Below are 27,190 nucleotides of genomic sequence, written 5' to 3' on the forward strand. Positions count from 1 at the left end.
AAAGAAATACAAAAGACCACATTTACAAAAATAGAAAAATGAGTGATACTCTACATTCCAGAAAGGTATTCACCATAAAATCCCTTTGAAGAGCACTCTATATACATTTCCATAAATAAAACAAGAACCAACTAGACACTATACCAAGTCCATTTCCTACTTTCATTAAATGTTTTAAAACCCAGCAACTCAGAACAAACAACAGCAACAACAACAGATACTACTTATAATTAGTAAGAAGAGGAATTCATCTTTAGATTTGAGGATCTGACACAATGCCTCTCTTTAATGCATTCCAGACCACCTATACAGATACTGAGGGTCGAGAAACATAATGCCAATGTTTTCTAAAGGGGTAGTTCACTGCTTGGAGGAACTGCCTATTCATAAGAGGAACGGAAAGATTGATTCAAGCTGTCTGCATCGGAATTCTGATTTGCTCCTTTTAAGAAATAAAACAATGTTAAAGCATTAGGGAAGGAACATAGAGATTTCCATAGGTGGGAAAGAATGTCAAGGAACAGAGAATGCAGAAAAGAGGTAACAGCAAGAGAAACCAGATCAGTCTACTGCTTTATCAAGACTCACATACAGTATATTATGGGAAAAATAGATTCTATGTCTTTTGTTTCTCTTTAAAAAAAAAAAAAGAGCAGTATCATTTACTTTAATATCTAACATATCTAAAAAGTCTTGTCAGAGTATCTACAACTTTAAAATTTACTTTTTTTTTTTTTTTTTAACGTTTATTTATTTTTGAGACAGAGAGACACAGCATGAACGGAGGAGGGGCAGAGAGAGAGGGAGACACAGAATCAGAAGTAGGCTCCAGGCTCTGAGCCAGCAGCCCAGAGCCCGATGCGGGGCTCAAACTCATGAACCTCGAGATCGTGACCTGAGCTGAAGTCGGACGCTTAACCGACTGAGTCACCCAGGCGCCCCTAAAATTTACTTTTTAAGGCAACATTTCATTTAGGCATCAGTGACAAGGAAACTAAGAACACTGAAAAGACATATATAAAGACAGGAGCCATGTAATTGCCTTAACAATAGAGAAATTTTAAATCAGTATTTCATGGTATGAATGTGTCACAATTATGTAGCCAAAGGAAATGTTTTGGAAGAATCTTTAATGACACTATAAAATACAGAACAGAGTTTTTAAAAAGCTGGAAACGACTGTCAATACATTTGAGAGCCTATTCGTGACAAAAAAAAAAAAAAAAAAAAACCCTGCAAGAAAATGCACAAAAATTTAAAAATGGCTATCTCTGTACTGTGGATCATATTTTTAAACTTTGTATATAATAAGCATATGTCACTATTATTTAAAAAAATTATTTCCCCATTATAAGCCATATATATTCTCAAGAAATTAAAATGAGTACATTTTTGTTAAAAGACTAAAACAGGGGCACCTGGGTGGCTTAGTAGGTTAAGCATCCTCTTGGTTTCAGCTCAGGTCATGATCTCACAGTTCATGGGTTCGAGCCCCACATGAGGCTCTGCACTGACAGCACAGAGCCTGCTTGGGATTCATTCTCTCTCTCTCTCTCTTTCTCTCTCTCTCCCTCTCTCTCTGTCCCTCCCCCGCTCACTCTGTGTCTCTCCAAAAATAAACATTAAAAAAAAGTGTTCTTTCATGTCTTTCAGTAGACTTTTGTAGTTTTCTTCATGTACGTCTTGCCCATTTCTTGTTAGGATTTAATAAAGATTTGGGTGTTACTGAGGGATAGCCAGTGACCCCTAGCCTAAGTCTATCACTGTCTGGAATGCTCTTTGCCACAGGTGATTTCAGTGGTTCTGAGAAACAACATTCTACTGCCCTCTGGATCCTAAACTACAAGGCTACAAGGAAGCAGACAGCCCAAACCACTGCTGGCAGCCATCTTACAACAGTGAAGAAAGCCGACTTCAGTGATATGGGTACCACACAAAAGGCAAAGCCAAGATAAATGCAGAGAAATAGAATCACAATCTTAATTAAATGATACCTGAAGTAGGCCCTACTTTTGACAATTTTTAATTTAATGAGGCATTAAACCAATTTCACCTTTATCATTTATGCCAAGTAAATTTGGGTTTTCTGCCATTACCATCTTAATTCTTACAACAGATAAAGCTTTAATAATAGTCTACTTCATATACCGCTGGCTAGCAATGAATGTTGTGAATTTGGATAATTTTAGAAGGTATCAGATTTAAAACATTCTTATTCTTCTATATTGGGCTGTAGAACTAAGTCTCCAAGAACAGGAGTGAGAAGAATAAATTAATATATGCCAGGAAGGCTCTTCATTCAATAAGCTTTCATGAAGTGCCCACTATATACACAGTTAAAGTAGTATTGGCTTGAATCTTTTCGGTAAATTAATATAGTAACAAATAACTCAACACATGTAGTGAGCACTGAATGCTGGGTGTTTTTGTATTAAATTGTTTTTCCTTATGCAATAGATAGTGCTTATTAAAAGACAATGCTCTGTGAAGCTAGTAAAAATATAGCAAACTCATACTCCATTTAACAAGGAAGTCATATTCCAGCAATCCAACCTGTGGAGCACACTGAAAAACCTGGAAATGAGACAAGTGCACCAGAAATCTTAAATAATGGACACTGGAAAAATGTGAGAATCCCATTAAGAAAGCAACACAAAGGGAAAGTGAAGCCACTCAGTAAGTGCATGCCTACAAACCCAAAGAACTCAAACTCTCACACGATATACCTGCTGAAGACGAGATCACAATAATCAAAAATTACAATGTGAAGAAATGAACTGTCAGAGAGCAATGCACAACAAACAGGAGATAAGCGTTCTTTCAACTAGAAATATAAGGAGTATGTATGTTCGCTAAGATTAAGTAATAAAAGGAAAAAAAGAAGAGTAAAGAAATTACAAGAAGGAAAAAGCAAGAAAATTTGGAAATGAACTATTTGAAGCAGAATTATTTTTAATTTCTATGAAGTGATAAAAAAACATTAAAAAGTAGTTGAGAGATATAGAAGATAAAGAAAGTCCAACAGAAGCCTTATGGTGTAGTGAAAACAGAAGTTGTGGCTACAGTCAGAATCCAATTAAGAGTCCTTTAGATATGTTGAAAGCCAAAAACATGCAAAATCCAGCTGATGAAGTGAAGCAGGTTCCAAACAAAGTTATGGAAGATTACGCTCTTCAGACATGAGAACTGGGTTGTAATATGATAAATTCTGAAATGAGGGCTAAGCAGCAGAGGTTACTGTCTACCAACAACCATTCTTCCTTGTAAAAGGACCCCAGTGAATAGTGAAAATAAGTAGGAATTATTATGTCTGTCAGTGCTGTGGGCAAGAATATGTCCTAGTTAGGGAATCTGTTAAGAAATTCTACTTGACAAGGAAACCCAAAATCCACTTAGCAGGTTAAGTCTAAAATTATCTGGAATGACCTGTTTCTTCAATAAGTGATTTTTTTTTAAATCAAAGGGAAACTTAGAATTAAGTATAAAAATGAGATTTTTATTATTAATATTTTTGTATTAACAAATAATGTATACATATTTTGCACTGTACCTATGGGTTTAACCCATAAATGCAACTTTAATTCCTGCCCCAACTGCCATTTTAAAAACAGCTAGGTGTGGGAAGTACTTCTCTGCCACTGGAAGAGATAGGAGTCCCATGATTTCTTTGATGACTGTTAATATCTGCAATTATTTTAAGTTGCAAAGCAAAAGCCCTGATCAGAAATTAAAATGTTTAACAAAATAATCAATACTTGATTTAAAGATAAGACTTCCCTTTTCAGCAACAGATGGCTGCCAATGGGTCCTTTGCTAAAAAAGGCACATTGTCCTCTTTCTTGGAGAGTTTCTGTTCTCCCTCCAGTCCACTAACTGCAGTTTCTGCTTCCTGTCCCCCACCTCTACCAAGGCCTGGAGGAGGGGAGAGAAAATAGGTAAAGGGGACAGAAAAACAGCATACATAGGTACTGTTGTGAAGATGTCTCAGTGCTTTCTGGGCTTGACAGATGTTTACACTAAATCCTCGCATGGCTACACTCCTGGGTTCTTTGCAGACTTCCCTGTTGTGTCCCCCCAACTATAATCCCCAAGATGCAGAAGATACATTCTCTGAAGGCTACACAATATTCCATCTCTCACCACCTCTCTTCCCCAGCTTGGCTCCCCACTCCCTTCTAGTCTGGTTTTTCAGAGGTTCATTCCTCACAGACTTTATGCTAGGTCTCAGTGCTCTCTGGGGCAGAATTTAACATGGCTCCAAGTGGGCTCTTGCTCTCTCATTTTTAAGTATGGCTCACAGTAGCCCATGGGGACACTCATATCCAACAAACTCCAGGATGGCTGGCCAATTTCTTACTTTTATACGATAATTGACAGAATCAGCCAATAGATCTACATAGATGCTAAGATCAGCAAAATTACTTTTACATAAGGAATTGGTGATTTTCCTACTGTCTTTTAAGAGCACTGGGAAATAATATGCCCACATTTTACTCTTACCATTTCTGAACACTTACAATAATGAAGATCATCCACTATTAAAATTTTTAATGAAAATGTTGCTAAAATGCTATTTAAAATGTTTTGATCCAATATGTTATTCAGTTTAAGTATTTAAATTTCATTAGAAGCCACCAATCTAAAATACAATAAATTACTTGCTAAGTAGCATCAGTTAAAGAATTTAAGCTCAAGTTTCTATTTAATTTAAACAGATGTTAAATTTAAAGCTTTAAATTTCTATTGAGGTCATGTTATAATAAACTCCACATTAAATTTATAAAGCTGGGGCTCCTAGGTGGCTCAGTCTGTTGAGCATCCGACTCTTAATTTCAGCTCAGGTCATGATTTCAAGGTTCATGAGATGGAGCCCCACAACAGGATCTACACTCACACTGCAGAGCCTGCTTGGGATTCTCTTTCTCCCTCTTTCTTTTTGCCCTCCCACCCCCCACCACTCATGCACATGCTCTCTCTAAATAAATAAATAAACTTAAAAAAATAAATTTATAAAGCCAAAGAACAAGTCATAAAGAGACAACAGTATTGAGAAATTGTAGAGTACCTGCGCATAGAGGCTTTTACCATCTTAAGAAAATAAAGCCCATTATTTTTTTTTCTGTTTCTGCTTCTTACAATGGAAAGATTCATGAGAACTTGGATTTCAAAGGATTAAAAAGGCAACCTAAAGCCTTCTCTTCCATAGCCAAAATAGCTTTCGCAGAGTAAAGAGGGCAACCTAACACATTCAGATGGTAAACTAGCTCAAGAGTTGAGAACAGGCAACCAAACTAAGATTTGTAGCAAGTTTACGTGTTAGAAATAATTGAAAAGGTAAAATACATACAGCTTTTAAAAACATAATAATTAACGAAACTTAAAACTGAGGTTGTTTTGTATCTATTCTAAACTTATTTTTCCAAAGAGTTGTAGTGTAGGAAATTTACAGTTATAAACAAATATAAATACGAGGGAGCCTGAACAAAGCCCTATATTTGAATCTGATGAAATACAGACCTGGAAGTTCGAGCCATACCTTTGGTCAAGTAAGAACTATACTTTAAACAAAAAAAAGCACACAACTAACAGGGCTCTTTTTGTAAAACTTCTAAATACGTAAAGCAGCCACACACATTTTAAATATATAAATATTAAAATGTATAAAATATTGATATGGTTTTTGAGGCAAAACAGGCCAAACAAATTGAAATTAGGGCTATGCCAGGAAACCAATATATAAATTCTCCTATCCTGACATTGCTACCACCTGGTGGCATGACAGCAAAATTGTAGGCTCAGTTTTTTGTGGAATAAATGTTTTCCATATTGGTTGATTTGGGGAGAAAATAGTTATGAATGAAGAATGGATGTCACAAACCTGTAACTCACATGAAGTATAGCAGAGTACAGGGAATGCTACAGCTCTAGAGTGAGGCTTCTCAAATATCCAACTAGCTCCAATAGCACAGGAAAATAATTCCTGAAGAAAGGTTTAGAAGCCTAGCCCAAAGCTACCTACTATGAAAGAAAATATAAACAAATAAATATAAAAAAGAAATCTCAAAGTCTTATCAAAAATAAATCTCTGGGGGCACCTGGGTGGCTCAGTCAGTTAAATGTCTGACTCCTGATTTCAGCTCAGGCCATGATCTCACATACATGACCATGGAGCCTGCTTAAGATTCTCTCCATCTCTCCCTCTGCCCATCCCCAGCTCACGCTCTCTCTCTCATAAAAGAAAAATCTCTGAATCATGGATATAAGCTCATGCAAGTTTCACAGCTGTAATATTACCTATTATAATTTTTATTAGTTTAAATTATTTAACAATAAAAATACTTAATTTATATACTTCCCCATCCACTCCCAATATTTTAGTTGCTCAATCTCAACATATATTTAAACTCTTGATTATCAGAGACAATGAAGAGAATAAGAACATTCAATTTAAAAGACATGACTTTGAAGTACAGATATAATTTTGCAGACCCTGTTAGTTGTCTCTCTAAAGCTTTTCTTTGTAAACAGAACTCCAACATTGGGGTGGTAATGCACTCAGAGAAAATGAGTTCCCTCTTAGTCCCAGAGGATGAATTATGATGGCTTACCCTTCCAGCATGAGCATGTAACTCAAAGTTGGACAATGAGACATGAAGGAAAGCCCACTTGGGAAAGGGAGCATTCCAGGATTTTCCTCCTGGATAAAAAGAGATGTACAAGAAACAAATCCATCTTTCTTCCAGCTTTGAACAGTGTCATGGAACATATAGTAGCTGTAGTAGCTACTTGCATCCGAAAAGGGAAAGCCAAAAAATGGCAGAGAAGTTAGTCCAGACCTCTGATATCAACCTGTAGGGAGATTAACCAATTCTGACACAGTCCACCTCCAAACTTCTTATTTAAAAACCCCTATTATTTAACCCAATTTGGATCTACTTTTCTGTTATTTGTGGTTGAAAATACCCTGGCTCATGTTCAAAAAAACAAAAACAAACAAACAAACAAACAAACCCATAGAGTTGGGCATTTCCCAAAGTATGTTCCATGGAACATTAATCCCTCATGAAAATGGGGCAAGCAAGATTCAAAATGTATATGATAGCATATTATAGGCTCTGAGAACTCAAATAAATGAGCTTATCTTTATTAACCCAGGATCTTCCAATGGCATTGATTACAGAACTCTCCTTTTAACCTACACCTGTTATATATTCGTTCCACAGAATTACTTTGGGTAATGTTGAGCTAGTGTCCAGCAAACTATAATTCAGGTAAAGTGGTGATAAAAACAAACAATGGAGTTTAAAATTCATGCTTCATCATTCATATATATGATATTTGAGACTGAATTTCGCTTCCCCCCCTCCCTGAGATTCCTATAATCATGACTAGTGGAAATCATCTCTATTGCTATATGTTGTAGAATGGAAGATAAAAATTACAGGCCAAGGAGGAAGGCTCCTAGACCAAGAACACAATACTTGGGGCTGAAAGTAGGCAGAGGTGTATTGGTTTATGCATTCATTCAACAACATTCATTATGTCTCTACATGCCTCAGTAACTCCATTCCACACTGGGGATAAAACATCATTAAGATATCTCTGCCCTCGAACATCTGCCATGGAAATAAGGCACATAAGACTTCACTCCATAAAATGAATATATATATAAGATGGTCAAAGTACAAAAAAGTACTAAACTGCTGAGGAGGAAAGATAAAAACTTAGAATAAAAGAGTCTTAAAGTGGGTCTTAATGGATATATATCTCTGGTTAATGGACAGGCTGTAGTTTGTTAGTTCAACTAGTAAAAAGAGCCAACAAGGCACAGCATGTAAAAACACCAAGATATAAAATGAGTGGCACTAGAAAGCTGTAAACAATTAGGTATAACTGGTCTGTATGGTTAGCGAAAGGCTAAGAGCAGGTTATTAGGCTGGCCAGTGGCAGGAGCTAGATTACAGACAGCCTAAAAGTCAGGCTGAGGAATCTGGACTTTATTATTCAGGACTGGGAAAGCATCCAAAAGACATTAAAGATAACTACTATAGCACACAGGAGAAAGTGACGACTGGAGACAGGGAGACTGGTGAAGACAATAATTCAAAATTCTGGGCCAGAGATAATGAAAGTCTAAGCCTAAACAGTGGCAGTGAGTCTGGAGAAGAAAGGAGAGATCTGAGGGGTATCAATTGAGGTTTAGAATGAGCCGGATATGGAGGAAAGGAAGAAAAAAACCCTAAGATAACTACCTGGTTTGGGTGCCTAAGTGGATAGTAGCTCCAGAGTCTATAAAGACACAGAGAAGCAGGTTTGGGTAATGAACTGAGCTGTAAATTACTGAATGTGACTTGCCATCAAAGAGAGATGTTTAGTAGGTAGCTGAAAACACAAGTGTGGAGCTCAGTGCAGAGGTACAGGCAGGAAATACGAACTGGGGAATCAAAGGTCTGTAGATGGCAATGGAAGCCATAGGAGATGAGATTTCCCAAGAGGAGCGTGCACAGCAAGAAGGGAGAGGGACTGAGGAGAGAATGCTGGGGACCAGCCTGGGGATCCTACTTTGTCAAAGTGGTTGCCTGAATTGGAGTTATTTTTTCCTATTTCAAAACCTTGACAGAAAACATATATACACTTAAGATGGGGCTACACAGGCTGAAGTCTCACGAATGGTAGTCTTAAATGGTAGTTCTTCAAAAGTGAGACTCGGGTGAAAGGAATAAACAAATCTTTCTTTACAATTTAGGAGACTGAGTACTATTTTAAAGCCTAGATTTATATCAACTGTGTTAGCAGTACTTATTTCACATCAATTTTGACAAGCTATTGCTTTCACTTAGCTTTCTGGTTGAAAAAATGAAAGAAAAAATGAAAAAAAAAAATGGAACAGGAGTGAAATAATAGAGTCATGAATCTAAAACAGGGCCTTGATAACAGTTTGGAAACACCAGACTAGGGTTAGTACAGGAATGAAAATGGGGCAAATACAAAAAATATTTAACTAAAGAAAATGGACAATAATTGGTGATGGATTACATAGACAGCAGAACCAGAGTTAATCTTCCAATGTGAAGATACCAAAATTGTGCAAGTGACAGACCCCAGGATGATCTTCATTTGTTATATTGTTAGACATATTCAGTTAAAAATACAAGTCTGTAAAGAACATGAAGTTTCTTCTAGAGCTCAGATATTAGTTACACAGATTATAACTGCTGTCTAAGGGAGTAAGTATGGAGAAGAAAACATTCTTTAGAATCAATCTTGAAGGACATGAGAGTAGAGAGAAGAAAACAGTAGTAAATGAAAGTAAGAGATTAACAACCATAATAAACTAAAACAATTATAACAGAGGTGCCTGGGTGGCTCAGTCAGTTAAGCATCTGACTTTAGCTCAGGTCATGATCCCACGGTCCGTGAGTTCGAGCCCCGCATCGGGCTCTGTGCTGACAGCTCAGAGCCTGGAGCCTGCTTAGGATTCTGTGTCTCCCTCTCTCTTTCTGCCTCCCCCCCCCCCACTCATGCTGTGTCTCTGTCTCACAAACAAATGAACATTAAAAAAATTTTTTTTAAACAATTATAAAATGTATTATAGTAAAAGTTATGTGAATGAGGACTCTCTTACTCTCAAAATACCTTACTATACTGTACTCACCTTTCTTCTTGTGATGTGAGATGAAAAAATGCCTATGTGATGAGATGAAGTGAGGTGAATGACATAGACACTGTGGCATAGCATTAGGCTACTGAGGACCTTCTGACCACACATCAGGAGAATCCTCAGCCTCCAGACACTGTAGAGAGCAGAACTGCTGATAAGGGGGAACTACTGTAGAACAGCCAGAGAGATTTTAATTGTCAAAAGTAAAGAGTTCTATAAGACAGTCAACCTCAACAGAACTGGTAGAAGAAAGAGGTTATGAAAAGAGAAAAAGCCAGAAAAATGGCACTGAAAGCATTAAGTACTGGCACCAGAAGCAGCAAAATCCAGGAGAAAAAATTGAGGCAACAGGCATAAGAAACAAATTAAGTTTCTCTCTTTCTGTGCTAGGATGGTGCTTGCTCATTTCTCTGTTGTTGAACATGTTAATTAACATACAATGTATTTATGGTCTAGTTTCTGAAATAAAGTATGAATTCACAAGGGCATAGTTAGCATGGTATCACTGTACATAGCAAGAGCACAAGATTTGCTGATGGACTGAACGGCTCCCCATTTCACTTAGTGTAAAAGCTTCACAACAGTGCAGATGGCCATCCTCCTTCATGAACTCTGTGACCCAAGTTCCTACTAGTCCATTTTCATTCATTCTACTCTAGTCACACTGGCCTCTTTGATGTTTTGTAAACTTACTGGCTATGCTGTGATCTTAAGGTCTTTGCACTGGCTGTCTTCTCTGGATAGTCTCTCTCTCTCTCTCTCTCTCTCTGGATGTTCCTCCCCAAGATATTCACAGGTTAACTCCCTCCTCTCCTTCCAATTGTGCTTTCTCAGTAAGGTCTCCTATGACCACTCAATTTTAAATCTGCACCCCACCCCCCAATTCTAGAACTACTTTTAATATTTTTCATATACCTACCACCTATTCATACTATACATAGTCTGCTTAGTAATCGTGTTTATTGTTTGAGGTCTGTCTCCCTTTACCAGAAAGTGAGCTCTACAGAGGCAGGAATCTTTGTTTTGCTCATGGGCGCATGTCCCCAGCACCCAAAACGGTGGCTGGCCCAGAACAGAAGCTCAATAAATACTTCTTGGATAGATGAACAGATGAATCACAGTGACAGAAAATGAGTCTTCTGGGGTGATGAAGCTTTTTCAGCACTGTATCTGAGGACATTTCACATTCCGATATTGGAAAATCCCAGAAAGGAAGAGAAAGCTGGTAAGGAGGAATCCAAAGGAGAGCACAGAGACTTGCCATGGGTATGATCAAGCACAGGTGGCCTTGGTGAAGAAAGTAGGGATGTGAGCCGTGGAACAACAAAATGGACATCTCCATGTGTGACAGTGAGGAAAGCTAAGACCCGATGCTCTCAATTTCCCATCGAGCAGAAGGCAATATCAAAACTTCTGAGAGACTGGGAGTTTTATTTAAGAACTACACGTATTAAGTAGCTTTGTAATTTAACCTGTTAAATAGGAGAAAGAAATAAAAAGTTGACAACTATTTACGTTTTTGATTTAACATGAGCTTAAAAAAAATCAAATGCCACAAAAATCAAAGTCTCTTCTTATCTGGAAGAGACACTAAAAATGATAAATCAAAAATGGAATTATTAACACTTCCAGTAATGGCTTTTATCCCTTACTGAACATCAGATGAAGAATATATGTTTAATACAAACAAGACAGAAAGAACTTCCACTACGAAAAATTAGCTTGATTTTAATATATGACTACTCAGGATTTTACTTCCTAAAAGGAGTCCATTTTGGGACATTACTTAAGCAATTTATTAAGGTTTACAAGGTGATTATGCCATTAGGTGGTGATCTTCTGGCTTACTACAGGAAAACAATGGAATTATTCTTTCCTCATTAACAAAGGGGCAGAAGGCCTTGGCAATAAAGAGGTAGATATAAATTTTACCAAAAGAGAAAGTTGTCCTGACGTCTAAAAAACTAACATTTTAACAAACTGAATATAAGTTGGCAATACTAACTAAAGCAGCAAGTAATGCCACTCCAAACCATGTTTGTGATTACATTTTCTTTTGTCATTTTCCTTTTTCTTCCTTCATGTATTTAAAAACAATGACAAGAGCAACAAACTACAAATGCAATGAGCTAAAAAGTCTCCCTGTATTCTCTGCTGTCAAAATAGTCACCCACGGGGCACTTGGGTGGCTCAGTGCATTAGGTGTCCAACTCAATTTCAGCTTGGGTCATGATCTCACATTTCATGAGTTCGAGCCCTGTACTCACAGTGCAGAGCCTGTTTGAGATTCTATCTCCCTCTCTCTTTGCTCTCTCTCTCTCTCTTTGCTCTCTCTCTGTGCTCCTCCCGCACTGCTCACTAGCTCTCTCTCCCCCTCAAAATCAACTTAAAAAAATAGAAAAAATAGTCACCTACTGCTGTACTATCACTGAGTGCCTCCAGCAAGCCAGGCCTCAAAGTACACACATGATCTCATCGGAGGCTTTAATATTGCTATGTTATGGATTAAGAAGCTAGATTCAGAGACATTAGGTAATTTTGACTAGGTAGTAAATGGCAATATTGCTAGTTGAATCCAGGTCACATGGATATCAAAACCTGGCTTTCCAATGAGAATCCTGCCTCTCTGGGTATCATATGCTAAATTTGTCAACATATTACTAATAAGCAATGTCCAGAACAATTTCAAAAGAGGTATCTTAAAAAAAAACAAAAACAACCAACTATATTTTGAGCTACACAGCATATACTTAGCTAAGGTTAATCTTTTGAAACCACATATTAAAAATACAATGGTATCTTTGGTCAAGAAGAACCTTTCAATGCAGCAGAAACCCCAAAATTACTGAAATAAATAAGAACCTCTGGCATTAAAAAAAGTGGAAAAACCTCAGGTAGACAATATTTATGGAAGTATAAACATGTACCAATGAAAATGTATTTGTACAGCAAAACTAGCAAAAAAAAAATGATTATGCAACAAAAAAGAAAGTGGTCAAGTATTCCCATATTTCAAGGAAAAATCAAAACATAAATATTATTTGTTGATTGTAATACTATAGCCCTGCATCACTCCTGCAGCCTAAGGGGGGAGGGGGAATCAAAGATAAAGCAGAATGTTTTCTGTATAACCCAGGTATTCGTAGAGAATGGACTACATTATCACTGAACACTTTACTATCTGATCAGTTATGCTACAGTTAAAGAACTTTATACTCCCATAAAATAATGTCCTGTTTATATTCCTATGCCTGCGGCCAACCCTGTTGGTTTACTGACTCATCTAGTCCACTTCCAACCTCCTTCCTCCCTTACCCAGTACCACTCCCAGTTTCCTCTACAGCTAGAGGCGGCAGTGAAACACTGCTTCAACTTATAAAAAATAAAGCCTAAGTCTGTTGGAGAGCTTCTGGGAAAGCTTTTGTTTTCCTGTTTTCCTGCTAAGAGAGACAGTCATTCCATCAGCTTCTCTTTCCTCTCTTCATTCTTCAGATAAGACAGAAGGGCTGTGGCAACCATCTCATGACCATGATGGAAAAGCCCAGACGATCACAAAGATGCCAACAATGATACCACTGAGTCACTGATCAAGATTAAGAGACACCTAGCTCTGGACTGTATGTGAGAAAAATAAACTTCCATTTAAGCCACTATTAGTCAGATATTCAATTACTTGCAGACAAAAGTAATCTTTATCAAACATCTTAGAAACCTTTAAAGCTGGTAAGAACACAGTTTAGAAGCTGGTCAGTTGTATGTGTTCATTCACTCATTTGTTCAAATGGTTAAATACCTACTTTTATCGGGTTAGGTTATGGGGAAAGAAAGTTGAAGATTAAAAAAAGTCTCTTAGTTTGAGACACATACTTAATATGAAAGCAAGATGTACAAATACGAGTGTGATAAATGCTCTAATAGAGCATGAACAAACTTCAATAGTGGCAAAGAGGAACCATGAGATTTTGTTTTGTTTTGTTTTTTCAGAATTCAAAGTCTAGGTTTTTAAGTCAGAAAACTACAGGACTGGCCCAAACCAGTCCTGCTCTGTCCTCCCAAATGGCAAATTAAAGATAGGAGAGGAGGAAGAGAGTCTGGGAAGCAAGCAAGAAAGTTAGACACAGTGAGGATTTCTGATAACCCTGGCCCACCTACAGCTATCAGAGCACGAGAGGTGCAAAGAAACACCCTAGCCTATGTCATCTGGAGCACAGTGGGCCTGGAACAGCTCCCCCTCATTCTTACAGACCACAGTGGTCTGGGAGACTTAGCTGGGAGTGAGGGTACCATGCTTGAGAAAAAGAGAGGGTGCACCAACCTGAGTAGAAGATGCAGCTGCAAGGCAGAGGACTAAGCAGCAACACTGATATTTTAGGGTGAGGCCACCCTGGATAAATGCTAAGGACCAGACTCTTCAGCCAAAACCATTCCTATGTAAGCCAGAATGCACATTATGTAGTTCTATACACACCTGGTCTTTGCAAAAAATAACAAAGGCTAAAGCAGTTCTATGTATGAGTCATTGTCGTAAGCAGTTATATATGACATATTTAATTGTTACAACTATCCTATGAAGTAGAAACTACTAGAAACATTGCGCACATGAGAAAAGAGAGGCGAAAGAAATTTCTAGTAAATGGAAGAAGTTGGATTTGAATCTAAAGAATCTGGGTCTGGAGTCTACTCTTTACCACCCTGGTCTCTGTACCCACTATGCCTTTCACCCTCAAGTGCCTTATGAGCTCCCATACATCTTTCCAGAACCAACCTAAATGTCTCCTTCCTTAACTGCAAAGGCTATCCTCAGCAGAACTAACTTTCACCCCTTTTTGTACTACCATCTTCTTCGGTAGAACACATATCACACCGTCCTGCAACGATTTGTGGATGTATGTGATGCATGTCCTCACTACACTGTGAGGTCTTGGGGACAGGAACTGCCTAATTTATCATTATGTCCCTCTCATCAGTCATAATGTCTGACATAGCAAGCATTCACTAAACATTTACTTAACTGAATGAATATAATAGAAATATAATGTAGAAATAATGCCTATTTTTATTTGCAAACATTTCAAAGTTGTCCACACAGCCCAATAGCGAACTGACTCTTTATTCACCCAGTTTTGGCAACAAAGAATTCTATACACTCATTTCTAAAAACTAGTTTAAAAAATAAATCTTTAAATTATCATAAGAGAATCTAGTAGTGCCTCCCAAATCCAGCTGTGTCCGAAATCCAGCTTAGTGTGGATTTCCCAATGTAATGCTTAACTACTCCCAGAAAACATGTCTGCCAGACCTCTTCCACTAGAAATAAATGGGTTGCAAATCAGAACTTGGATGAAGAACTATGGAAGATCTTAGCAGAGCAAAATAATTAAAAAAAATAAAAAGGATAATTTCCATAATTCTGACCCCTTAATTTTAAAAATCAGTTAAAAACTGCTCCATAGACTAGTTGCAGCACTAATGGAATCCTCTGTATCAGTGAATGGTCTCATTAGAACTAACTTTTCATATCCTTCATTTCCTTTAATTCTCACTCGCTCATCAAACACCTGTCATATGCCAAGAACTGTGCTGAGTCCTGAGGACGCAGGCTGACTAAGTGACAGGGTCAAGTAAACTAACACCTGCAGCACAGGGTGGTGGACCGGAGACGCACTTAGGATGCTATGGCAGCAAAGAAAAGAAATACTCAAGTCAGAGTGGGGAGTCCTAGAAGGATAGATAGGGCCATGGACACAAAAACAAAAGCATCTTGGAAACGGTATCCCTTTTGGGAAAAGATTTAAAAGTGTGCATTTTGAATCAGTAGTTTTAGAGTCAAACGATACAAAGTATGCAAAAGCTCAGCTATGGTAAGAATTTTATGTCCTCCCTCCAAAGTTCCTATGTTGAAATCCTAACCCCAAAGGTAATGCTGATAACCTTAGGTAGGTAAGGCCTTTCGGAGGTGCTCACATCATGTGGGTGGAACCCTCAAGAATAGGATTAGTGCCATACAAAGAGGCTCCAGAAAGTGCCCAAGCAATTAAACCATGTGAGGATACAATAAGAAGCCGGTGACCCAGAAGAGTGCTCCTATCTGAGCAGTTTCCAGAACTGTGAGAACAAATTTCTGTTGTTTATAAGCTCCCTAGTCTGTACTATTTTGTTATAGCAGCCTGAATGGGCTAAGACAAACTCTTCAAATGGTACCTGGCTAAGTGCTCAATGAATTTTGGCTGCCATTTCAACATCAGGATCAGTGGTCCCCTTGGTCCCCCTTGGGATTCCCCTCCATCCATCAAAATCTACTTAACCTGCAGCTCAAAATAATCATTTCTAAGAAGTCTCCTTTAAGTATGTTGGATTTATAAAAATCTTACATCCTCTAAACTCATATAACAACTAGGACCCATAGAAAAGATAGTATTTGGCACTACTCTTACATAAACTAAAAGTTGATTATGTCTTTTCACAAAAAGTTAATTAACTATTTAAGGTATTTATCTTGCCTTACCAAGTACAGTGTAAATTATTCAACATGAAACACACATTCTATTATTTTCATACTGCCCAAACAACTTAGAACAGTGTGTGCACAGAGCAGGCATATAGTCATATCTGTCAAAGCAGTTAATGCAACACGAAACAGTTGATGGCTTATGTGCCATCTTAGAAGATGTTAAAGAAAAACATAAATTATAACCATGAGGCTTTTAGACTGTCTTTAATAATGATAAATATATATAACCTAAAGGCAAGAGAGAAAAAAATGTGTTTCCTGATTTAATTTTCAGATCTACCACAAGAATGTCCATTCTCAAGAGATGAATACATTCCTGCACATAATTGGAATCACTGGTAGAACCAAAGCAGAACAGAATGAATGAATCAATGATTGAATGAGAGAAAGAAAGAAAGAAAGAAAGAAAGAGTGGGAGGGAGGAAAGAGGAAAATTTAGAGTTTCCTCACTGTCTAATCTGGAAGTCATTTAACAAGAAACTCAAAGGAAATTAACCTCTCACTTTGGCAATATGCCAAATAAACTAATCCTTCAGTACAACCTTGAATTTGGAATCTGGTTCACTGTCACACTAAATAAGTACCTTCTATCTTTATATAAACCCTACCATCTCTTGCAGCATTTTTAATCTTACCACTCATTCATGAAACTACCCATATTACACTTTCACTCTTTTTTTTTTTTTTTAATTTTTTTTTCAACGTTTTTTATTTATTTTTGGGACAGAGAGAGACAGAGCATGAACGGGGGAGGGGCAGAGAGAGAGGGAGACACAGAATCGGAAACAGGCTCCAGGCTCCGAGCCATCAGCCCAGAGCCCGACGCGGGGCTCGAACTCACAGACCGCGAGATCGTGACCTGGCTGAAGTTGGACGCTTAACCGACTGCGCCACCCAGGCGCCCCATTACACTTTCACTCTTAACTTTAGCACAGGTTACATCTCCTTTCTTTTTTTTTCTTTTCTCTTTTTTTTTAAATGTCTATTTATTCTTGAGAGATAGAGACAGAGCAAGAGCAGGGTTGGGGCAGAGAGAGACACAGAATCCGAAGCAGGCTCCAGGCTCTGAGCTATCAGCACAGAGCCCAACGCGGGGCTTGAACCCTCAGACCGTGAGATCATGACCTAAGCCGAAGTCAGACACCTTAACCAACTGAGCCACCCAGGCATCCCACAAGTTCTTTCTTATAAGGAACAAATCTTAACTTCTACAAACTACCTCCAGGATCTTGTAAAATGTTTTGCATGTAGTAGACCCTCAAATATTTGTTCTGACTGACCAAATAAACTTACAGTATATCCTGGATGAGTAGTAATTTAGCTGAATTTGTTGGCTACCATAGACTGAGTACCTAGTACGCCAGACTTTACATATATCACTTAATCTGTATCACAACCCTTTGAAGTATACTCTCTATTTTACAAACTGGGAAACTGAGGCTTTAAAGAGCTAAAGAAAGTTTTCCAAGATCCTACAGCCAGTAAGAAGCAAAGCTGTGATTTCAATCCATGTCTGATTTCTAACTACTTCTCTTTCCATTGAGCCACATTGCTTCTCTAAAATGATAAGCGATCTCCAGAACCATGGTTGAGGGGCACAGAATGATACTGACGTGCCATCTCAAGTTTTAGTTAGAGAATAAAGTAGGTTTAGGTCAGTGAAAAGGCAATAAGGCTTTTTGTTTTTGTTTTTTAATAACTATATACAGCAAATGTCAAGGGCTATCAACGTTTTACAAATGACATCAAAATCATGTTTTTCGTTTACCTCTGGAGTGTTTAGAACAGAGGGTATAGGACTACTGCCTAGGTGTACATCTCTGACTTGACCTGATTTCTGAGGTGTGTAAGATTAATCTTTGACCTCCAACTTGTCAATGGAGGTGGGGAGGGAGGGGTGTGTCACAAAATACATTTGTTGCCAACTCTCAGACCTGTAGGAAGAGGGATCTATAGACAGTAACTAATGAGAACATCCTATTCCTCAAACACTCAGAACAAACAGTGATATTAAGTTCACTTTTTGAAAATAGATTCACTGTACTAGAGATTCTTACGAGATCTCTTCTTTACTTCTCTTAAGGTTTGCCAAGCTCCCCCACTTGCTAAGTAGATATTATGCTAAATCCAGAGGCAAAGAAATAAAAAACGTACATTTAGCTGTTTTTTCCTCAAAGGTAAAGAGTTCCTCTGGCTCAAGAAGTCAACCAGCAAATGTTTAATCAGCACCTGTTATGCCCAGTTTCAGGCACAAATAATTGCCCAGAAGAAGGTAAGATATATCCCCAAAACACCAACCATAAAGAAACAAATTGATAAACTGGCCTTCAACAAAATTAAAAACTTCTGTTCCTCAAAAACTAGTTAAGAGAATGAAAAGACAAATTGAAGACTGGTAGAAAAAAAGTTCAGAGAACATTTGTCTAGGAGGGGATCTGTACCCAGAATATACAGAGAATTGTCTAAACTCAATAATAAAAACCCAAGTTTTAAAAAAGGCAAAAAGAAATTTTTTTTTTTAAGTAAAAGATCTGTACTGACACTTTGTCAGTGAAGACTTATGGATGACAAACAAACACATGCAAAGATGCTCAACATTATTAGTCACTGGGGAAACGGAAAAAAGCCACAATATCACTATATACTTATTAGAATGGGTATCATACCAAGTATTGACAAGGATATGGAGAGACCAGGAACTCTCATACACTCCTGACCGGAATGTAAAATGGCACAACTATTTCAGAAAACAGTTTGGCAATCTCTTAAAAAGTTAAACATAAACTTGCCACATACAATCCAGCCATTCCATTCCTAGGTATTTACCCAATATAAATAAAAACATATGTCCCTACAAAGGCTTATACACAAATATTTATAGCAGCTTTATTTCTAATAGCCCAAAACTAGAACACACAAAAGACCCAAACGTCTATCAACAGCTAAACAGACTGTCATCTACCCATACAATGGAACACCACTAAGCAATAAAAATAAATGAATAAGACAGCAACATGGATACATCTTTAAATAATTATGCTCAGTAAAAGAAGCCAGGAAAAAGAATACATTACTGTATGATTCCATTTATATAAAACTCTTAGAAATATCATTTTTAAAAAATTAAAAAGAAGGGGGGGGAACTGGGTGGCTCAGTCGGTTAAATGTCCTACTTCGGATCAGGACATGATCTCACAGCTCTTGAGTTCGAGCCCTGCTCATCGGCCTCTGTGCTGACAGCTCAAAGCCTGGAGCCTGCTTCAGATTCTGTCTCTCTCTCTCTCTCTCTCTCTTTCCGCTCCCCTCCCCGCCCCTGCTGTTCATGTTCGCTCTCTCTCTCTCAAAAATAAACATTAAAAAAAATTTTTTTAACTCTTGGAAATATAGTGACAGAAAGCAAATCAGTGGTTGCCTAGGGATGGGGGCAGGGGAAACAGTGCAGAGAAGCGAAGGGCAGGAGAGAAAGACTAAAAAGGGGAATAAAGAAACTTTTAGGGATGAAGGATATGCTCATTACCTTAATTGTAGTGATGGTTTCATGGATGTATACATATGCCAAAACGCGGCAATTTATAAACTTTAAATATGAGAAATTTTTGAATGTCAAATATTCTTCAATAAAGCAATTAAAAACTAATCAAGAAGACTTATACATATGAAAAGTTAAAAAAAAAATTTAAATCTGTGTATGTATCCTCTAAGATGGCCAAAATGATCCCTGCCCCTTGCTATTTATGCCCATTTGTAATCTCTGCTTGCAACCGGGCTGTATTTAATGACTTGTTTCATTAAAACACACTACAGCAGATGTAAAGAGATGTCACTTCCAAGATTAAGTTACAAAAAAACACAGTAGTGTCCTTCTGCCTTGGACTCTCCACACACTTGCTCTGTGAACTGTCCTATGGAGAAGCCCAGGATATAAGGAATGAGGGAGGCCTCTGCCTAAAAACTATCAAGGAATAAAGGCCCTCAGTCCAACAGCCTTCAAAGGGCTAAATCCAATAACTATATGATTGAGTTTGGAAGTTAATCCTCTCCCAGATGAACCTTCTGATGAGTACGCAGCCCCAGCCAACTGTCAGACTACAACCTCATGTGAGACTCTGAGCCAGACGTACCTAACTAAACCATGTCTGGATTCCTGATCCACAGAAACTGTGAAATATCTATGTTTGTTTCTTTAAGCCACAAAATTTTGGAGTACACAGTTTGTTACAAAGTAACAGACAACTAATAAAAAATCTAAGTCACATTTATATAAAAGAAAGTCTTCAAAGCAATTATATCCATTTAGAACACATTCAGCTACAGTAACAGAACATTTGACTAAAACTGGATTAAACAGTCCAGACATGAGACAGTCCCAGGTTAGTGCAGCATTTCAAAATGCCACCAGAGACCCAAGCCCTTTCTATTCAGGCTCTGACATTAAGGAACAGGTCTCCATCCTAATGCATGTTATTGTAGGGTTACAATATGATCTCATGTCCACTATGGAAAAGAAGGGGAAGGGGTTTTGCCTTTATCAGGAAAGTAAACACTTTCCTACAAACCTCAGAGATACTCTTCCACTTATATCTCACTCATCAGAACTGTTTTCCATTGCCACCCTTAGTTGCAAAGGAGTGTGGGAAGATGAGCATTTTTTTTTTTTTTAAGTAAGGCACACTGCTGCCTCAACAAAGTGTTTTGTTAGTAAAGAAGAAAGGGGCAGTGCTCATTACATAGGCAACCAGCAGTATGAGCCAAAGCAATACATTATATCATGGTAAAACCAAAAATATTACAGTTTGTTTAGAGAAGGCCAAACCCACTATAAGCTATGGGGCCTTGAGAAGGTTTCTGAAAAGAGAGATGTTTAGAATTTGGCTAAGTAGAAAGGAAGAGCAAGGGAATTCTCAAAGAGGATAAAGGAACAAAAAACCATGAAGACAGGAAAATGCAATAAGACCTGAAAGTATATTACCCTGTATAAAGTTTTAATTGTCATGATTAACTTTTCAAAAAATTGCTGAGTGACAAATATGCATGTTGTTTCCTAGCATGGAAAAAATGTGGCATCACGTTTAAAAGATAAAACATGGGTAAAGGATCTGAATAGGTATTTCTCTAAGGAAGATATACAAATGGCCCGTAAACACATGAAATGATGCTCAACATCACTAGTCACCAGGAAAATAGAAAGCAAAACCGTAACTAGATGCCACTTCACAACCACTAGGATGGCTAAAGTCAAAAAAGTCAGGTAATGATAAATTTCAGTGACGATGTAGTAAAACTGGAAGCTTCATGCACTGTAAAAATGGAAACTGGTGAAGCCAAATTAGAAAGAAGTATGGAAGTTCTTCAAACAACTAATCATGTTGTCATAGGACCCAGCAAATCCCAAGAGAAATGAAAAAATGTCCACACAAAAACTTGAAAGTTTATAGCAACATTGCATATTAACAGTCAAAAGGTGAAAACAATCCAAATGGCCATTAACTGAGGAATGGATAAACAAAGTGTGGTATATTCATATAACGGAATATTATTTGGCCATAAAAAGGAATGAAGTACTTCTACTATAACATGGACAAACTTTGAAAACATTACGTTAAATTAAAGAAGCCAGTTGAGAATGATACACATGCTGTGATTCCACTCATATGAAATGTCCAGAACAAGAAAATTTACAAGAGACAGAAAGTAGCTTACTGGTTGCCTATGGCTAAGGCAAGGATAAGTGGGCTTCGTCCACCTTGGTCCAAACCACCATTATTTCCTAGCTGGATTATTTCAATAACTTAACCTACTTGGTTTCCCTGCTTCCATTCTTTGTCCACTAATGGATTCTGAGTGCCTAGGATAGTTATCACAGAAGACAGTAGGTATTCAATAATTTAGTTGTTATTATTCTGACTCCCAAGTCCTATGCTCTTTTCCAGTTTGTTTCTCCTGATTTATTTTGCAAATATCATGGTAGGAGAGACAGTGCTACTCAGCATTCAAACTCCCTTCCTATTTTGGGGAACTGCTGGTACCAATAGGAGGCAGCTACCTCTCATCACAAAAACTGGAAACTCCATGGGACGCCTGGGTGGCTCAGTCAGTTAGGCATCCGACTCCTCTGACTTAGACTCAGGTCATGATCCCATAGGTTTAGGAGATTGAGCCCTGCACTGGGCTCTGTGCTGATAACACAGAGCCTGCTTGGGATTCTCTCTCTCTCTCTCTCTCTCTCTCTCTCTCTCTCTCTCTCTTTCTCTGCCCCTCCCTCTGCTCTCTTTCTCTCTCTCTCAAAACAAATAAATAAACTTAAAAAAAAAAAAAAAGAGAAGAAGAAAGAAAGAAACTAGACACCCCAATTACTTATTTCGCCAGTTCCCCTGGCAACTAGAGTGTGAGAATGTAACCCAGGCTTGGCCAGATCACATGTACCTCCACAAAATGTGACTGGTAGCTGGGACAGAAGTTTTTTGAGGGATTTTTAAGTTTGTTTTCTTTTCTTTGGCAGCAGCAACATCTGGTTCTTCAGCCTGAGTCAGAAGCACCAGTGGAATCATCTTCTGAGGTCAGCAATGTCAGTAGAGCTAGGTGCAGTGTTCATGGCTCTGGAGCAGCAGAATCCTCACCAGACAGGTTTCATGGTGTGACTTTGGCTGTGGTCTGGCTGTGTACCTTCCCTCAGTTCCTGCCTACTTTTAGAACTGGGTTTCCAGCCTTCCCAGTGATTCTGCAAATCCATCTTGTATCTTTCAAAAATTCCTTTTCTGCTAATGTCAGCCAGAGTTAATATGCATTGCTTATAGTTAAAAACAATGACTGACAGAGGGCTCCTTACAAACTAACTCTTTAACCTTCTTAAACCCATGAGCAACATTTTAAATAGTGGTATTTCAGGAGGATTTTCCTATGAAGAAATGTAATCTCACGTTACCTCCAAACAGAAATAAATTCATTTCCTTTACTATTCTTTTTTTTTTTAAACTTTATTTATTTATTTTGAGAGAGAGAGCGTGTGTGGGGAAGGGACAGAGAGAGAGGGAGACAGAGAATCCCAAGCAGACTCCATGCTGCCAGCACAGAGCCCAACACAGAGCTCGGAACTCATGAAACCATGAGATCATGATCTGAGCTGAAACCAAGAGTCAGACACTTAATTGACTGAGCCACCCAGGCGCCTCTCCTTTACTATTCCTTTTTTTAAAAAAAAAATTTTTTTTAACGTTTTTATTTTCTGAGAGACAGAGACAGAGCGCTAGTTGGGGAGGGGCAGAGAGAGAGGGAGACACAGAATCCGAAGCAGGCTCCAGGCTCTGAGCTGTCAGCACAGAGCCCAACGCGGGCTCAAACCCACGAACCGTGAGATCATGACCTGAGCTGAAGTCAAACGCTTAACCCACTGAGCCACCCAGGCGCCCCCCTCCTTTACTATTCTTGATTAACTTTTCCCGGTCCTGTTATCTTCTCGAGAATCAGAATTCTTCCTCGCCTCACTCCAAAACAAGTCCATTGCCTATTTCCCTGAAGTTCCATTTCTTACCTACACTATAAATTCCACATGGTAATTCACCCCCTCAGTTGCATAAAAGAATAAAAAAATACTTCATTAAAATGTATTGGAATCTTGTAGTACAGACTAAATGCATGTTCTTGGAAACAATCAAGATTTCCTTTAATAGCTGAATGAATAAACAAACTACAGCACAACTATGAAATGGAATATTATTTAGCAATAAAAAGAAATGAACTATCAAAAAAAAAAATGAGCTATCAAGCCACCAAAAGACACGGAGGAAACCTAAATATACATTACTAAGTGAAAGAAGCCAATCTGAAAAGGCTATAGACTGTACGATTCCAACAATATCATATTCTGGGAAAGGCAAACTACAGAACAGTAAAAATACCAGTGGTTGCTAGGAGTTAGGGGAGAGGGAAGGATGGAGGGATAACTCCAGCACAGGAGATTTTTAGGGCAGTGAAACTATTCTGGAATCCTGCATTCTGTATCCTGTAATTGTGCATATATAACATTTATGCATTTGTCAAAATTCACAGAATATACAATATAAAATGTGAACCCTAATATATAGTATGGACTTTATTTAATAACAAGAGATCAATACTGACTCATCAATTATAACATGTACAACACTAACACAAATTGTAAATAATAGGGGAAATTTTGTGTTTGGTGGGGTGTAGGGGGTGGTACAAGTGTCCCCATTTTTCAAAAGTTCATGTTATACCACTTTGTTTTTATGAAAGACCTACATTAGTACCTATTTTTGCTGAGAGAAATCTGAAGGGTATTTTGCTTTTACAAAAAAAAGATAAAAAGCAAAAAGAGTGTTCAGCATTCATTTTGCAGCAAGCCTTTATAGAGGCAGCGTGCACCCAGAGCAGTGAGAGTGGCCCCAAGCTCCTTCCCTGGGAACTATACTCAGCATGTCAGCATCAAGCTCCATAGCATCGAACTGTGCCTATGAGCATTTGTGCTTTACTTTGATGTATTTTGTGCATCCATTAGCAAGATGTGCCCTAAGGTATCAGAAAAGCCTAAGAAAGGTTACTTTTGGGGTCTAGAATCATTCAAAGATTTTTTCCACATAGGTTAATGGTAATTGCTTTTTTGCTTCACACCATTTTAGCTCACAAAAAGTTTCATAGGAATACTCCACTTTCAGATGGTGGGAGAAAACTATACAGCTGACCACTGAACAATGCAGAAGTTAGGGGCAACCCTCATGCAGTCAAAAATCCATACATAACTTTTGACTCCTCGGTGGCTCAGTTGATTTAGCCTCCGACTCTTGGTTTCAGCTCAGGTCATGATCCAAGGGTCGTGGGATCCAGCCCCACATCGGGCTCTGTGCTGAACGTGGAATCTGCTTGAAATTCTCTCTCTCTCTCTCTCTCTCTCTCTCTCTCTCTCTCTCTCTCTCTCTCTCTCTCTCTCCCCCCCCCCCCCACTAGTGCTCTCTCTGTCTCAAAAAAAAAAAAAAAAAAAAAAAAAAAGTAAGTGCTAATAGCCCACTGTTGACCAGAAGCCTTACCAATAACATAAATAGTTGATTAACACATATTTTTTATGCTATCATACACTGTATTCTTACAATAAAGTAAGTTAGGGGAAAGTAAATGTAGATAATTATAAGAGAAAGAAAATACATTTACAGTACCATATGTATAAAAAAAATGCACGTATACGTGGACTCATGAGGTTTAAACCCATGTTGTTAAAGGGTCAACCACATTTGGGAACTCTCTGTACCTCCCCACCCCTTTTTCTGTAACCCTAAAAGGAACTAAAATATTATAAAATAATATCATGATGTGGGAAGATGAAGGTTAAAACATTCTAAGATCCTTGTACTGTTTGGAAGAAAGAGATCTTGATTATTTCTAGACTTTGAATCAAATAATGCATGTTAAAAATTTAACGGAAACCACATAAGTTTAAATAAAAACAAATTTTTTTCTTACAAAGCAAATCTATAATTTTTTTAAGTGTGGTCGCTTACCTGAGATTCCAGAACCTCCAGCTTGCGTTTCCTTGCATGAAGAGCTTTACTTGGAAAAGCCCAATAATAATTAGACGTTCCAATCCTCTCACAGTCAACCATACCGTCATCAACTAAGCTTTGAAGGACTTCTTTTACTGACATAGCAGCTAAAAGAGAGAATTTTTAAAGACTACATTAAGACACATCCTATATAATTAAAAGGCTAAAAACTAGGAAGATACCTGCAATAAATATTACAGAAGGGGTACTTAACAAAGGAGCTTTTAAAAATAAAAAATACTACAATGGAAAAACAAAAGTACATCAATGAACAAAAACAAAATATACACAGTCAACAAACAAAAATGTTTAACCCCACTAATAACTGAAGAAGGCAAAATAAAGCAATGACATATGATTTCTTGACTACAATATCATAAAAGATTTAGGGTAATGAGTACCCTCATCATGGGTAGAGAATATGACAATATATATTGAAAACCTTAGATTTATGCATACCTTTTATGTAGAAATTCCACTATTTTAAATTCAACCAAAGAAAATGACAGACAAGCGTAACGATGCTTGTCAAAGCACTGTTTTCAATAGCAAAAAACTGGAAACCAGTCCAATAACTGGACTTGTAATATCGTGGGGCGCCTGAGTGGCATAGTCGATTAAGCGTCTGACTCTTGATTTCAGCTCAAGTCATGATCTCACGGTTTGTGAGTTTGAGCCCTGCATTGGGCTCTGTGCTAAACTGCAGAGCCGCCTTGGGATTTTATCTCTGTCTCTCGGCCCCTCCTCCACTTGCTCTCTCTCTCTCTCTCAAAATAAATAAAAACAACTTAAAAAAAAAAAAAGCATTTATTGTGACAGGATACTATACAATCATTAAATTTATGTTATAAAATATTTAATGGCATGGATATATATATACATTCAAAATGTGTATAAAATATAAAAAAATAAAGTTAAAATATGCACTAATGTGACAGAAGTTATCTTTAAGAGGCAATTTTTATTTCCTCTTTTTGTTCATTTTTCTTATTTTTTCCAACAATGAACATGTTTTGCCTTCTTTGCTAAGAAAACTAACAAAAGAAAAAAAAACTTGTGAAAAATTAAACAATAAAACAATAAACTGAATATTACGGTTAAGGGTAAGATAAAAAATCAGAAAGAAGTTTTCAAAAGTAGCATATAAAAATGTAAAGTCAAATATGACTTTATTTGAAATTCATGAACAATTCTTACTTTCTATTAACTAAAACTGTACTGAGAACTTATCCATATTTTTATGTCCACTTTAATTTTTTCTACAGATTCCTAAATATAATAAAATCTATTAGAAAACTAAAGATTTAATAAATTAAAAAAAAAATCGACACCGAATGTGCAAAACATTCAACCTCACTCGTAAAGAAATACGAAGTGAAATGAAATGTCAACGATTCTAAAAATGAAAACACAATTCTGAGAAATGAATGTGAATATAATTTGGAATAGCCTTTCCTGAAGGCA

At 37.6% G+C, this 27,190-nt stretch overlaps 1 protein-coding gene and 1 long non-coding RNA gene across 5 annotated transcripts in view; one reads left to right on the forward strand and one right to left on the reverse strand.

Annotated features, from left to right (window-relative positions):
• Positions 1 to 13,272, forward strand: part of LOC122217782 — a 93,001-nt gene extending 79,729 nt beyond the window's left edge. For both annotated transcript variants that reach the window (XR_006201675.1, XR_006201676.1), the window contains one exon: positions 13,154 to 13,272. This is a non-coding gene — a long non-coding RNA (uncharacterized LOC122217782). The remainder of the gene's footprint in view (positions 1 to 13,153) is intronic.
• Positions 1 to 27,190, reverse strand: part of MND1 (meiotic nuclear divisions 1) — a 65,675-nt gene that overhangs the window by 25,183 nt on the left and 13,302 nt on the right. For all 3 annotated transcript variants that reach the window (XM_042935269.1, XM_042935270.1, XM_042935268.1), the window contains exon 4: positions 25,685 to 25,833. In XM_042935269.1, the coding sequence (XP_042791203.1) occupies positions 25,685 to 25,833 (149 nt within the window). The remainder of the gene's footprint in view (positions 1 to 25,684; positions 25,834 to 27,190) is intronic.

Source organism: Panthera leo, chromosome B1, assembly GCF_018350215.1.
Source record: "Panthera leo isolate Ple1 chromosome B1, P.leo_Ple1_pat1.1, whole genome shotgun sequence".
Taxonomy (NCBI): domain Eukaryota; kingdom Metazoa; phylum Chordata; class Mammalia; order Carnivora; family Felidae; genus Panthera; species Panthera leo.